Source organism: Crocodylus siamensis, chromosome 1 (genome assembly GCF_052110815.1).
Source record: "Crocodylus siamensis isolate JL-2025a chromosome 1, ASM5211081v1, whole genome shotgun sequence".
In the NCBI taxonomy this organism is placed as follows: Eukaryota; Metazoa; Chordata; order Crocodylia; family Crocodylidae; genus Crocodylus; species Crocodylus siamensis.
Genome location: NC_143395.1, coordinates 263,780,380 through 263,793,746, shown reverse-complemented (window position 1 = coordinate 263,793,746; position 13,367 = coordinate 263,780,380). Strand labels below are relative to the sequence as shown.

The window sequence follows — 13,367 nt, the reverse complement described above, 5'->3', positions numbered from 1 at the left end:
ATATACTAAATATGCTAAGCACAATACAGAAGTTCTAAGAAGTTCCTTCCTAGTTCTTTCAACTAAGACTATCAAGCATTCTAAAGGATGATCATGCAGATTTGCATCTTCCTCATCTAACTAACTATATATATATGTACACACACACACACACACACACACACACACACACACACACTGTGTTCATACTGAAGTTCAAGCATTGACTACCTTGGCAGCACTTTTACTGTACAAGTAAGCCTTTACTGCTTTATAATATCCCACTTGCAGTTGTTTATGTGTGCATCATCTGTTGTTAACAGAATCTCACTGAGAGTTTCTAACGGGCATATTTATTATTTAATCTTTTCCCTTTAGGTATTTGGGTGACTGTTGGTTTTACTTGGTTGGTTGATAATGTGAAGAGCAACTTGGGACTTTTTTTGTGCAGGTCTTCTTTCACTTTAATGAACAGTTTGAATAAAGCAATTTTGGTTTTTCTGAATTTTAAAGAGTTGTGCAAACATTAATCAATTAATCCTCGCAACAACCCTGCGAGGTAGGTAAATATTATCTTGTTTTTGGTTTTCTTTTTAAAGGGTAGTTGAATCAAAGACTGGTCAAGCCAATTGCAATGAGACAATGTCAAAGCCAGAGCTTGGACTGATCACAAAAGTTTCACTCTAGTCTCAAACTTAATCTAGTAGTTTATGCTGATTTTCATCAGGTTTAATACCTATACTAAAATTCTAGTCAAATTTTGCATGGTTGCTGCCATAGTCACAAACATAGTAAAGTATCATTCACAAAATATGGGAAGTACCAAAGAAAGTGGTTTGTACCTATGAAAATCCATTGAATAGTGATTGAATTCATTCAGACAAATATTAACATTTCTTGAATGAGACATATTTTAAAAATATAGTGATAGGCAATATAATGAATGCATGTTAAAACTCAGAAAGTCATTGAAAATAGATTGTATAAACTATAGGAATTATTATGTCTTATTTCCTGATTTAACTACTTTTCCATATTTTCAAGCAGAAAAAAATACCACTTTTATTGATTTGTTGATACAGTTTTAAAAGTACATACAAATTCTCTGTCACAGTGTATAATAAATTACATACATAGCACAACTCAATCAGAATATTTCTATGTGAAGAAAATGTACACCCTTATCACCCATTTTGTTATTAACACAAACATACTCATATCCATTAGAAAAAAAAGATCATTTTGCAAAACAAGAAGAATCTTTCCTTAGCAGAATTCACATTTTAATAATATGCAGTTTTTCACAGTCATCTAGCTCAATGTCAAAATGAACTGAAAGGAGTAATCGTCTGGAACAAGATTTAGTAACAAATAACCCAATTCCAGTGGGCACGTCTACACTTGCACCCAACTGAGCAGTTGTTACTGCACAGTCATTTAGTACTTGCTTTAGTACTAAATTACTGCACAGTATCCACTGTTACTTCACACTCCTGGCAGTGCATGGCACATTTCTGACCGTACCACACAATAGCTCATTGCTACTGTGCAGTAGTGTCAGCATAACAGTTTGTGCACACTGATGTTACATTAACATAGCTTGTTGGTATGGTGATGTAGCATCTTGTGTAGATGCACCCATTATTTCTTTACTTTTATCAATGCACAAACATGCTGAATGCTATTCTTACTTCTAATTGTTTAATAAAAAGGCACATTTTGAGAAAATCAGAGCGTTGAAGAAAAGACTTTTTGAGTCAAAACGTTATTTGCTGTATCAAGCTTTTTTAAAACCTTGTTCAATATTTGTATAATATGAAGAATGTTTTAATGGAAATACATTATTGTCCTGTAGGTGTAACATATCTGTTATGCCAATACTGAAGCAAAAATTTCCATGTAAGAATTTTTGTAGAAACATCTGTTTATCACTGGGCACCCTGCTACATGTTACATATCATTATGTAATTAACTGGTCAACTGTGCAATAAATTAAGACCAGCCACACATGCAAAGTAATTATCACACAATAAAATGAATTAGCCAGCTATAAAAAAATCCCAACCACTTGCAAAGTTAGTGCTTGAAAATGTGTAACAACTCAATAGCTGTTTTCTATCCAGATTTAATGTGAACATGTAGGAGGGCCCTAACATTCCTCAAAACTACAAGATGCCAAAACTGTATTTGGTATCACCAATTATATTAATGAGATTAATTTTCCATATTAAGAGCAAATGAAAAAAATAGAACATTGTGAATATTAAAAAAATGGTTACAATGAGTATATTTCATAGAATCCATTTTGTATATGCATCTAAAATAGTGACAGCTGATGTTCCCCTCTATCATCTAATAAAGATAAACAAATAATAATCATCATTCCCTGTATATAATTAAGATCCTGCTATAGCACAGATGCTTCTACCCTGTCTATCAACAAAAACAACTTCTGATTAAAATCTTCTTTTAAGACTTGAAGTATTTGAAGAGGTAGTCATATACAAGTAGTATAAGAAGAAATCTTGCACTCTCTTCCTACATATGTATATTATTCATTATGAATACATAAAAAAAATGGAATTAAAATTTGCATGGGATGGTAGTGTAGTTTGAAAAAAATACATTTTTTCGAAGTACACATGTTTATTGAAAAAATAAATGCATGGTAAACTGACATATTTAAACTGGTAATGTTATGGGAAAAGAATGAGGCAACAAAATAAATGTGTTTTCATTGCTGAGTTTTCTGTAATTAGTTTTATTAAAGGGCAATTTCAAAACTAAATGGAAAACAAGAGTCCTATGTTATTGGAATATAAAATTTCCCATTTGTTGACAAAATTTTTTTTTTAAATTTGAGGACTTGGTATTGCACCTGGAACTCTGTTAGTAGGATGCTGTTAGTAGTAGTAGTTGCAAACATATAGGTTTGCCAGTAACAACTCACAATTTGTGCATAGTTGAGTCTTCGAAACTGAGCAAATTTGCTCTCAATATCTCGCCAGCGCTTGCTGAGCTGTATCAGGGTTGGCTCCACTGCTTTTGCAGCCCCATCCTTAGACAAGCGTTCAGCTTGCCTGTGCACCGCATTCAGTTCTTCTTTCTTCTTCTCCAATTCTCCATCAATTTCCTAGTGAGCAAAACCAATACAGGGCCCAGGGCAGTTAGCTAACTAGATCAATCAACTTAGAATTAGCAAAAATGTCAAAACTGTAATTTTGAAGATTTTCCACTTTATTGTTACAATAGCAAAAGTACAGTTGTTTCAAGTCTTATTTTACATTTAGACAAAACAAAACTGAGATTAAAGAATTTTCCAGCAAATTGTCATTAAAGATATTGATAACTAGTGTATTCTTAAAATTATTCAACAAAGGCCAACACTTTTTCTCCTAGTTCTGTCTAGTGTTTTGTGAAGGGCAACTGGAGATATCATTATCTATTAGGGTAACATATTGTGTACAATTAGTGTTGAGAGAGTGTGTGAATATATTAACTCCTTTTTAACTTTGTGAGAAACTCAGAGAATGAAGAAAAGAAAGCCAATGCTAAATAAATCATAAAAATCTTTGATATCATGTAAATAAATATTTTGAGTTTTGACAATGATGTATGAATATGTTCTGATGAAAATGAATGTGCTAACATGAGAGAGAGGTCATCCATATACTGATAAGTCATTTGTTCATCTGGAACAAAGATACACAAAGTCAATTACAATTTTTACTAGAAAACATTTGATGTTTCTTAATACAGTGCACACTGTCCACATTATTAACAAACAATATTTATAGTATTAATTATAATTTTTATAACATCCCATATAACATTTACAAGAATACAAGAAACAGAATACAACAAAGAAATATATTAGTTTGAACAAGGACTGCCAATATTTATTCAATAAAACACAAAAATGATGTACTGCATTGTTATGTAGATATATCTCTCTATATATAAATATATAAAAAGAATTGGTATATTTGCTGTATTTAAAATTATTAAAATAGTGTCTCAAAGATCTACCATTGTCATCCCAAAACAACATTACCTTTAGCTTCTGTTCATCTTTGGGTTCTGGTAGACTGGCTAATTTTTTCTCAATGTCATCCAAACATTTCATTAGGTCATCAGCCTGCCTCTTGTACTGATACCAATGAGGAGAAATCTCTAAAGCCTTTTTTCTTCTTTGAGACCTTAAATCCTGTTCACAGTGCAGACATTATTAGAATATCATTAAAAGACTTACAATATACACACTGGCATGAGTATATGTTGCAGAAAATAAGTAAAAAATGCTTACAACAAGTACCTGTTTTTTTTAAACTTATGACATTTATGTTCCAGTCATGTAGAAAAGTTAACTGAATACAGACTATATATATATTCTTGTCATTTGCTGTAAGCTACTTTGATTATTATGGGACATTTTACAGTTGTCTCTTGTTTACATGCTACATAAGAAGAATTTAGTCAAGCAGCTAAAACTGAGGTACATTTTAAGAAAATACCAGCATTTTATGAGACAGTCATGCTCCAAAATACTTACTGGACAGCAGGAAACAGCCCAATTTAAATCTAGCCATAGGTGAGCTTGCCATACTTTGTAGCATCTTGAGAAACTAAAGCCTGTGCAGTTTGAATGGTTACTCAGGAGAAAACCATTTCAATGCAGAAATATTTTTTATATAAACAGATTTTGCAAAAGTCAGCTTACACGTGAAAACTGCTTCATGTTTATGACAGGTGATGTCTAACTTCTATTTTTACATTAAGATAGTGTTATTTTAAAGCATCACTTTGGTAACTTGAGCAGAAAGTATTACCAAGGATATGTAATGACACAGCATTATTTTTTTTTACTTAAATGTTACTGAAGGAGGAAGTCTATAAATCAAGGGATACTGTATTTTATTATGTATTTGTACATAGCTAACTTACCATTAACAAAAAATTAAAAAGTTATTTTATTTTCTATAATTTTCTATAAGAAAATACTCAGCTTGAATTGCCTTAAACTGTTCAATATTCCATTGAGCTTTATCTGCCAAGGTTGAATGCTTTCATTGAGTCACCCAAAAGAAAATCAATTACCCCACTCCTTGTAAACACAGCTAGTAACGATCTGGACAATAACGCGGATCTGAATTCCATTTTATCATAATTAAAGGCAATACATTATAATAATTCTGCATATAGCTTTCTATCTTCATCTCAGTACAAATTACAAATTAAATCCTGGATTGCTTAAAGGAAAATCTTATGAACGCCAAGTTTTCACTAAAATGGATAGAGCATAATAGGATCTTCAAGTGTCTGTTTTTCTTATTTCATACAGAGTTGTGAACATTTAAAAGATCCACCTGGAAAGCAAAGGCACTACTTTGCTAATAATGTAAATAATAATTAAATGTAAACATGCCATATTTCTAAGCCCAAAAACATCTTCCTGAAGACTAACAGACAAGATGGAGAGAAAAGTAAAATAACTACAATTATTTCACCTAGTTGGAAGTTGACTTAACAGAACATAAGAATTGCTAAAGCATATCTGATAAGCTTTGCCTTTAATCCCTGACCAACATCTAATAAAACCTTATAAATCTGATAAACAAACTATTGGATAGAACCTGTAGCTGCTGTTTATGGCACTGAATATTCTCCTTAAAGAGTCATCAAGATTCAGTTACTTTATTTATAAGGTAATTTTATCATTACAGGGCATATCACTGGAACACTGAAAATGTTATTACTGATTTGATTTTAAGCTACCATAAGTATAAAAAAAATCCTTGTGATATAATATGACAGTGTGATATGCTCGATAGAGCGAGGGCAATATGGAAAAAAAGAGAACCACGTAAACGGCCACGTCTACACGAGATGCTCGCCGCACAGTTCTTACTGTGCAGTCATTTAGTACTTGCATACACAAGTACTAGATGACTGCATAGTAACTGGCATTACTGCACAGTAGATCCCCCAAATGGCTTTTTGGTGACACTGACTGCAGTAGCTCATTAGTATTACACAGTAGCATCACATCATGTTTCGTGCCATGTGATGCTTCTGCACAGTAGTAACAAGCTACTGTGCAGTCAGCATCGGTTGTAGATGTGGCCACTGTATTCTAATTAAAATTCCAGACAGGGTATGGTCATTTAAATAGTTAATCATGAAAAAGCTACATCACTGAGAGTGATTTTGCACTCAGCTGAATGTATAGCATTGGACTTCAGGTACCAGAGTACTAGACCTTGTGGCAGGCATACTTATCTTATCACAGTTATGAACAGAGTGAGGGACAGCAGTTACTTTGAAATCATACGCTATCAGTAACACCTAAAATTTAAGGCATGCAGTTCCAGCAGGTTAAATATTTCTGTTCAGTTCAGTAATTTAATTCTATAGCATAAAAATTTTAATTATTTGTGAGAAATGTTTCTCTCTGAGCTTGAGTGTGTGGAATACTGTAGGAAAAAATGCACAGGGTAGGCTGCATCATGAAAAATATTGTTAGGTAACTGAATCTCACAGTCTGAAAATTAGCAGTTATCTGCCTGTAAAATTGCAGTGGTCTAGGGATAACATTTTACCCTTTAATCCAGATGTTTAAAATAACTTTTTTCCACAAATCCTCAAGAGATGAAAACATTTCATCAGGAATGTAGAAGCAAATATGTATGTTCAGTTGCACTTATTAGGCTCCAACAGACTAATTAGGCTTAATTTATACTAACAGAATACTGCCCTGAAATGAAGAAAAAGGCATGTTATTTTAGATACATGTGTTTCGCTCCTGTACCTTGAGAGCATTATGCTTTGTCTGCAACAGCTGTTGTTTTAGCTTTATTTCCTCTCGCTTTCTCTCATCTGTGATTGTTTGTTGAAGAGTATCTCCCCGTTCCAGTAATTCTTTTACAGTAGTCTCATTGTCTTCAGTCTGATTAAAAAAATTACAATGAATATGCATTTTAATCTATCTAATCATTACATAAACAAACATTAGGTGACATATATACATAAAACCTCTATATATTCTCTTGGAAAGTAATTGCCCAATGTGCACTTGTGTGTGCTATAATAAAAATACAATGGTTTTTTAAATGTAATATCAAGCATACAAACTTTAGAGTTGCATAATTAAGGAAGGCCTGGAAAAAATGTTTTGTTTCTTGCACTGTCCAGAGATAATGACTGACTTGCAAGTATATGAAAAATATGAAAGGTGAAAAGGCAAAGGTAAAATATCACTTCCTTATGGCCAAAATGACAAAACAATAAATGTCTAAATCATAAGTTTTACTGGTTAATGGTTTTTTTCAATAGTTTGTAGAAATTCATTTAAAAAAATGCACAGTTAAAGAAGTAGGTTCCAAGAAACCTCAACAACAGTCTTTTGCTCAGTATCCTTTATAGTGGAGCAGTTTCTTTGTCCTAAAATACCATCATCTCAATTTCTAATAAGTATTCTGACAGCAAATGTGTTCTTATAGAAGGCACCTTTGAAAATGCCCCTTAAGGGTGTGTCCAGACTAGCATGCACTTGCCTCTTGTGGCATCTCAAAGCAGTTTAAGATGCTACAAAATGCATGCTGGGAACAAAAAAACATTCCCTTCACTGCATATGGGCAGTGTGGACTCAAAATTTGGTACCTGGAAATTCCATTAGGCTCAGGCAGTGGCACATGGACACAGCACTGTGCCTACAACAGACCATGGCACATCACCACTTAATCTTCATGGAAAACGTGCCCTGCTGGCCTGACCTGGCCCAGGCCGTGCAGCTAGCTCATCTCTGCATAAGAGCCTCAAACCCCAGAACTGCATTGCCTGGTCCTGTGTAAAGGCATGCTAGCAAGCCATGCCAGGCTGGGTCCCACTGCGTGCCTCCTCCCTGCACACACTACGAGTCTGGGAGTGTTGCTGCTGGAGTCGCGTCCCGGCCTGGTGTGACGTCTGGTCCCTGCGAATGACGTGGGGCCCTGGGTGACAGCGCAAGCAATGCGGGGATGCCTGAAGGCACATGGCCCCATGCTACACCACACCACACCAAGCTGGACCTACAGTGAGCAGCACAAGCAGTGCTGGCTCAGAGGTCATGCCGAGCCACTGGGGGCTCTGGCTGCAGCAGGCCCTGACCACCCGACAGCTACTGCTGCTGTGGGGGTGAGTTGTGGACCCTGTGTGGAGGGGCTGGAACGGGACCCTGTGGGGGCAGGGCCCTATAAGGGATAAGCTGTGGGCCCTGTAGTGGGGGGGGCAGTTCATGTGCTGTGTGGTGGGACTGCATCGTGGGGGGGGCAGAGGACCCACCCCTCCTGAGCAGCTCCTTCACACAGGCATGCCACACCCACTTTCCCCCCACAATCCCCACATCCCCAAGGCACCCCCAGAAACCCCTCATCCACATAGTCAGCCACAAACCCCTGTACAAGCCCCATACTCCCCCAAACCTCACCCCCACAAACCCTACACCCACCCACAAATCCCCTTAACGCCCGCCCCACCAAAACTGATTTACACTTGTACATAGATAAAGAAAACATTGCCCTTACTATATATAACGGTTTTTCATTTTAATAGTGGAAGATCACTATTTTGGGTATTTTAATGAGAGAATTTGGGCTGCCCAAATGGCAGAGTGGGGGCACCCCATCTCGGTCTGGCAGGGGCACAGGTCCAAGGAAGCAGATGCTATCATGGGTGGCAACAGGTCACAGCCAGGCAGCAGCCCCGCTGCCAGACTGTTGTTGTGGGTAGAGGGGGCAAGGGCCACTCCAGGTTAGGGCTGCTTCAGCAGTCCAGCTAGCACAAGGGGTCGTGTCTGAAGGTACCAAGTATCTGGGCCTCATAAGCTCATGAGGGCAAGTAGCCCTGAGCTGCTGGCTAGGACAGGTTTTTATATTGCTGGGGCCAGCACAGGTGCTGGACCTAGCCTCTGTCTCCCCCAGCTGCAGATTCGGGAGGAGCTGGGAAGGTTTATTTTGCCCCAACCAGCACAATTTGCCCCGCAGCAAAGTGCCTGTCTGGGCATGTGCACTGAGGCAAAAATCCCTGGCTCATATATGTGCCACTCCTATACGAGCTGCTGCAAGTGCACATGCCTGCATGTGTGGACATGCCCTAAATGTCCAGAAAGGTAAAAGTCACCTTAAGCCACTAAATTTGAGAACTTCAGGATTTGAAATCTATCTGGAGAAGGAGCTAGGCATCTTTATTTAAAAAGGGGCAAAGACTCAACTGGTATAAATTCTCAAAACTCATTGTGATTCAATAATGATTTAAACCATTTGATGATTTGCCCTGAAAGTGACCTTGATGCCTTCAAAACAGCTACCTGAAATGAGAACTGCCTTCAAAGGAGTGTTATCTATTAAAAGAAACAAATTCGTTAACACTGGCCTCATACAGACATTTGGTTTCTCCTGAGAGAGTCACGGCTTTCACAGGAGAACCCACCAATGTATAGATGTTCACGCTTTTTCTCCTGGGAAAGCAAATGTATGGACATGATCTGACTTCTCTCAGAAGAGAACTTAGTCTTCCAGCATCCCTTTCTCCCTTCCCAGGGAGATAAGGTTTTCACTGGACTCTGCTTCTTCAGCAAGGAGAAGAACACACACCATTCACAATCCCCACATTATGCTGCAAGGAAACACAGGCTGACCGTGGGCAGTCTAGATCAGCCAGTCAGGGTTACCTTATGAACTGCTGCCATCTATTGCCAAGCAGACTAAAGGAGCCTGCAAAGTGTGCTGAGATGTGCGTATGAGGGCTCCCCTGCCATGGCTACACAGTGTTAGCAGTGTCAGGTCTCAACTCTTCTGGGCCTCAGTATTTATAAGTCTCTATATGTAGCTTTAGGTAAGTTTCTTTACCAGATGAACAAATTTGAGAGAATTATTCCAGATTATTTAAATGTGTGCACACAGCCACTAATTTCAGAATTGCTATAGAGTTATCTTTAAATGCATTTATAAAAATAAAGCATCTCTCATACTAAATGCTAAACTGAGCTTCCTGAGCTTATAATAGACCAACAGAATCTAAGTCCTCCTGTCTAATGATTTAAATGCAACTGCAAAGGTTTCTAATTTCTGCTTCAGTTTTTTTAAAATTTCCATTCCTAGTTCATTCAATACTTCCATCACAACCAATTTACCATATCTTTGTGGAAGTCTTCCTCTTTCAGATTCACCCCCTGCTGAATTTCAGCCTCCAGTGGTTCAAGCAATTTTTGTATATCAAAGTTAAACTGCTCCAATTCCTTCAAAGGAATGAAGGCCTAAAAAGAGAGATAGAGAATGATTACTGATTTAAAACACAAACTTAATATTTTTATTAGGAACATAGAATAAAAAAGAACCATCTGTTTTACCTCCTATTGCTATTCTAATGGCAGACATAATGTTTCCAACTAATATGCTATAAAATATGTTTAACATAACTAATCAATGTACCTAAAGATGCAAATAAAGATAAACATGTAGCAATAATGGATAAAATTTACACTGCTAATAATTCAGAAATTTTATGGTAGGTAAATACAATGAGAAAAAAACTCCTGATTTTCATACATCTTATGTTTTCAAAAAGTTCAAGCAATTAGTATTATATACAATGTGGCAGGTTTTTTTGGTGGGAGACGGGAATTAATTAACTGGAAATACTACATGGCTATAAATTGTTAGAGATTACCCGTGTAACAACAAGGAATCTATTCAGGTGGATAACCACATACTACCACCTTATACTGGGAACAATTACATGAAAATTTTTTTAGTGTTCTGAAATTATTGTTGTATCGTAAGGTATGTCAATGATGTCAAATGATTATTATACACTATATAAGCTAAATATAATATACCAATGACCCTACCACAACTCTTTTGTAACATTTTTTTAAATGCTCACTAAAAAGACCTCAGTTGTCATTACAAAAAAATTATTAAATTTTGGCAAAAAATAACCCCATAGCTATTATTCTATACAAATTATCATATTTAATCTTGTTAGACTGTCTTAAATTTTTAATTCATAACTGAAGGCTCCTTACAAATAACGATAATCTAACTTTCTTCTTGCTTTCCATTATGTACAACTGCATGGGGAAAATTTGATGTATGAGTGTATATTTTCAATTTACTATAAGATCATTAGTGTATTCTAACACTTTATTATGAGCTAAAAATATCAAAAGATTAACAAGGGGAACTTTTTTGTTTCCTAGCTTTAACTGCATATACCCTTGTTGCATTCTGGATGACTCTTGCATAAATATTAGACTTAAAGATATATATTTTTAGCTAGTCAGGGTGCTTTGGAAACATTCCAGCTAGATGAAAAATCATCAACAAGTTATAGACAGTGTGCCATGTCCAACCTTTCTCTAGATCCCAAAAGAGGTATAGTCAACTGGTATCAACCAAATAACAATGGAAATGCATTACATCAAGACAGGGCAGGACCCTGATCCCTGCATGTGGGACTGAGCTGATTCCGGGTCCTAAAAGCATCCAAGGATTTTAGTCTTCTGGCTGTATGCTACACATCCTGGAAATCCAGGCACCATGTACTTCAGGAGCCGCTTACCCTGGAAGTATGCAGATCCCAGCTCTATAGTTTGGGGTTGTCCCTGAGTACCATGGATACAGAAATTTCTAGGTTCCCTACCTCTGGGAAAGTCCACACAATAGAGCTATTCTGAAACAAGGCATTCTTGAAATCTTCAAGAACCTACCAGAACACCTGCAAGGTGCTATTCTATCTCAACGCTCATTAGATGATGTTGGCATATTGGTACAAGTCTATGAGTTGCGACCTTCTGGCCATTTGGCCTGCCTAGCATGATTTAACCTGTTGTACTATACTAGACTACCAGACCAATATTAGGACCCAGTTTCAGACATCTATAGGGTACTGGTAACTCTTCTGTATTCTTTTCAAATTTCATCTTGGAGGGAGAATAGAATTTCAGTACATCCTCATAAATTATCAGACCTTCCATTTCCAAATGTTTCCATCTCATTGAATAAAAATTCAGGCTAACCATTGCCTGTAGGGCTTCCCTATGTTACGCAGTCTTTTTCTAAATGAGAGGCTAAACATTCTATATATCATGATTCTGATCTCTTTCATTAGAAAAAGAAAATAATGTATAAATTGCTAGTGCATAAATGAAATGACCATTCGCTGTATTCATTTGTTCAGCCATTTTGGGTGTTATGACATCACATACTTTCCATTCAGAACTGGGGAGGGGAGGGGAGAAGGCGGGTTATTACATAGATAATCTCATGGTAGCTTGACTTTGCTATTTTCCTTTCCTTCTATTTATGTTGGTTCAAAATGAATCAGCTTCTGGTGTGGCTTTTTAAGTCCTCTGTACTGTAGAAGGGAATGTTTCAAAATGCATCCATCTTGCATAGGTCAGTGAGACCCTCTTGGATCTATTCAGTGGGAATGTAATGGTGGCTTGGAGTGATATTGGGGATACCACTGAAGTCAAGTGGAGGAAAAAACCTCCTTCTCCTTGCAACTTGGTTGGAGTGTGCATGGCAACTGGGTCCCAGAGTAGGATGTTTTCAGAGAAATCTCTGTGAATGAGCACAAGGTTTGGTAGACTGAAATGGACTGTCCTACTGAAAATATGAACTGATCAGGGTTCAGTGAGGTAACAAATCTGTCCAGTGCTGAGTGGAAATTTGGATGACGTTTCTCTCAGCCAGAGAGGCAGGCATCCTATGCTGAGTGCCTGCTGAGAAAAAAAAATAACACAAGCATGTTGGATTCATACAGGGGCTCTAGAGAAGGCAGATTCAATCTGCTGCTAATTGGACTCAGAATACGAGAAGTATTAGGGACAGTGAAATTGATGAGCAGATTGTCTGCTATCAAGGACCAATATAATGTGTGTATGTATATATCATGATTTTTAATGTTTTTCTTTTTAAAGTTTTCATTTGTTGTTTGCTATTCATTTTTACTGTACTTGTTATTATTCATTATTAATCACTAAGGAAAATCTGATGCCTAGTATCCCACACTAGATGCTGCTATTATATATGTGTGTAGTGAACCAGGAGGGGTTGTGCATTTGGTACTTCACAATCCTTACAATTTCATGTAACACAGAATATAAAATGGAATCACTTTCTTTTAACAATGAACATAGAATTTTGTTAGAACATGGAGGAAAAGAAGTATCATGACTATAGAGAAATGCTATTATGTCTTTGTTTTCCTGCACAACTTCTACCTAGAACATCCCTGAATGATTTCCTACCTGACTTCCTACAGTAATTTTAGAGAAGTAGAAAGTATACCTTAAAACATCTTGCACAGGTACCTAGAATACTTCTATGTAAGACATTTCTTGGTGA

At 36.7% G+C, this 13,367-nt stretch overlaps 1 protein-coding gene across 7 annotated transcripts in view; it reads right to left on the bottom strand.

Moving 5' to 3' along the window:
* DMD (dystrophin) overlaps positions 1–13,367 on the bottom strand; it is a 2,140,576-nt gene that overhangs the window by 1,057,071 nt on the left and 1,070,138 nt on the right. For all 7 annotated transcript variants that reach the window (XM_090061814.1, XM_090061802.1, XM_090061811.1 and 4 more), the window contains 4 exons: positions 10,148–10,270; positions 6,788–6,925; positions 4,034–4,186; positions 2,930–3,112 (listed from right to left, as the gene is read on the bottom strand). In XM_090061814.1, the coding sequence (XP_089917940.1) occupies positions 2,930–3,112; positions 4,034–4,186; positions 6,788–6,925; positions 10,148–10,270 (597 nt within the window). The remainder of the gene's footprint in view (positions 1–2,929; positions 3,113–4,033; positions 4,187–6,787; positions 6,926–10,147; positions 10,271–13,367) is intronic.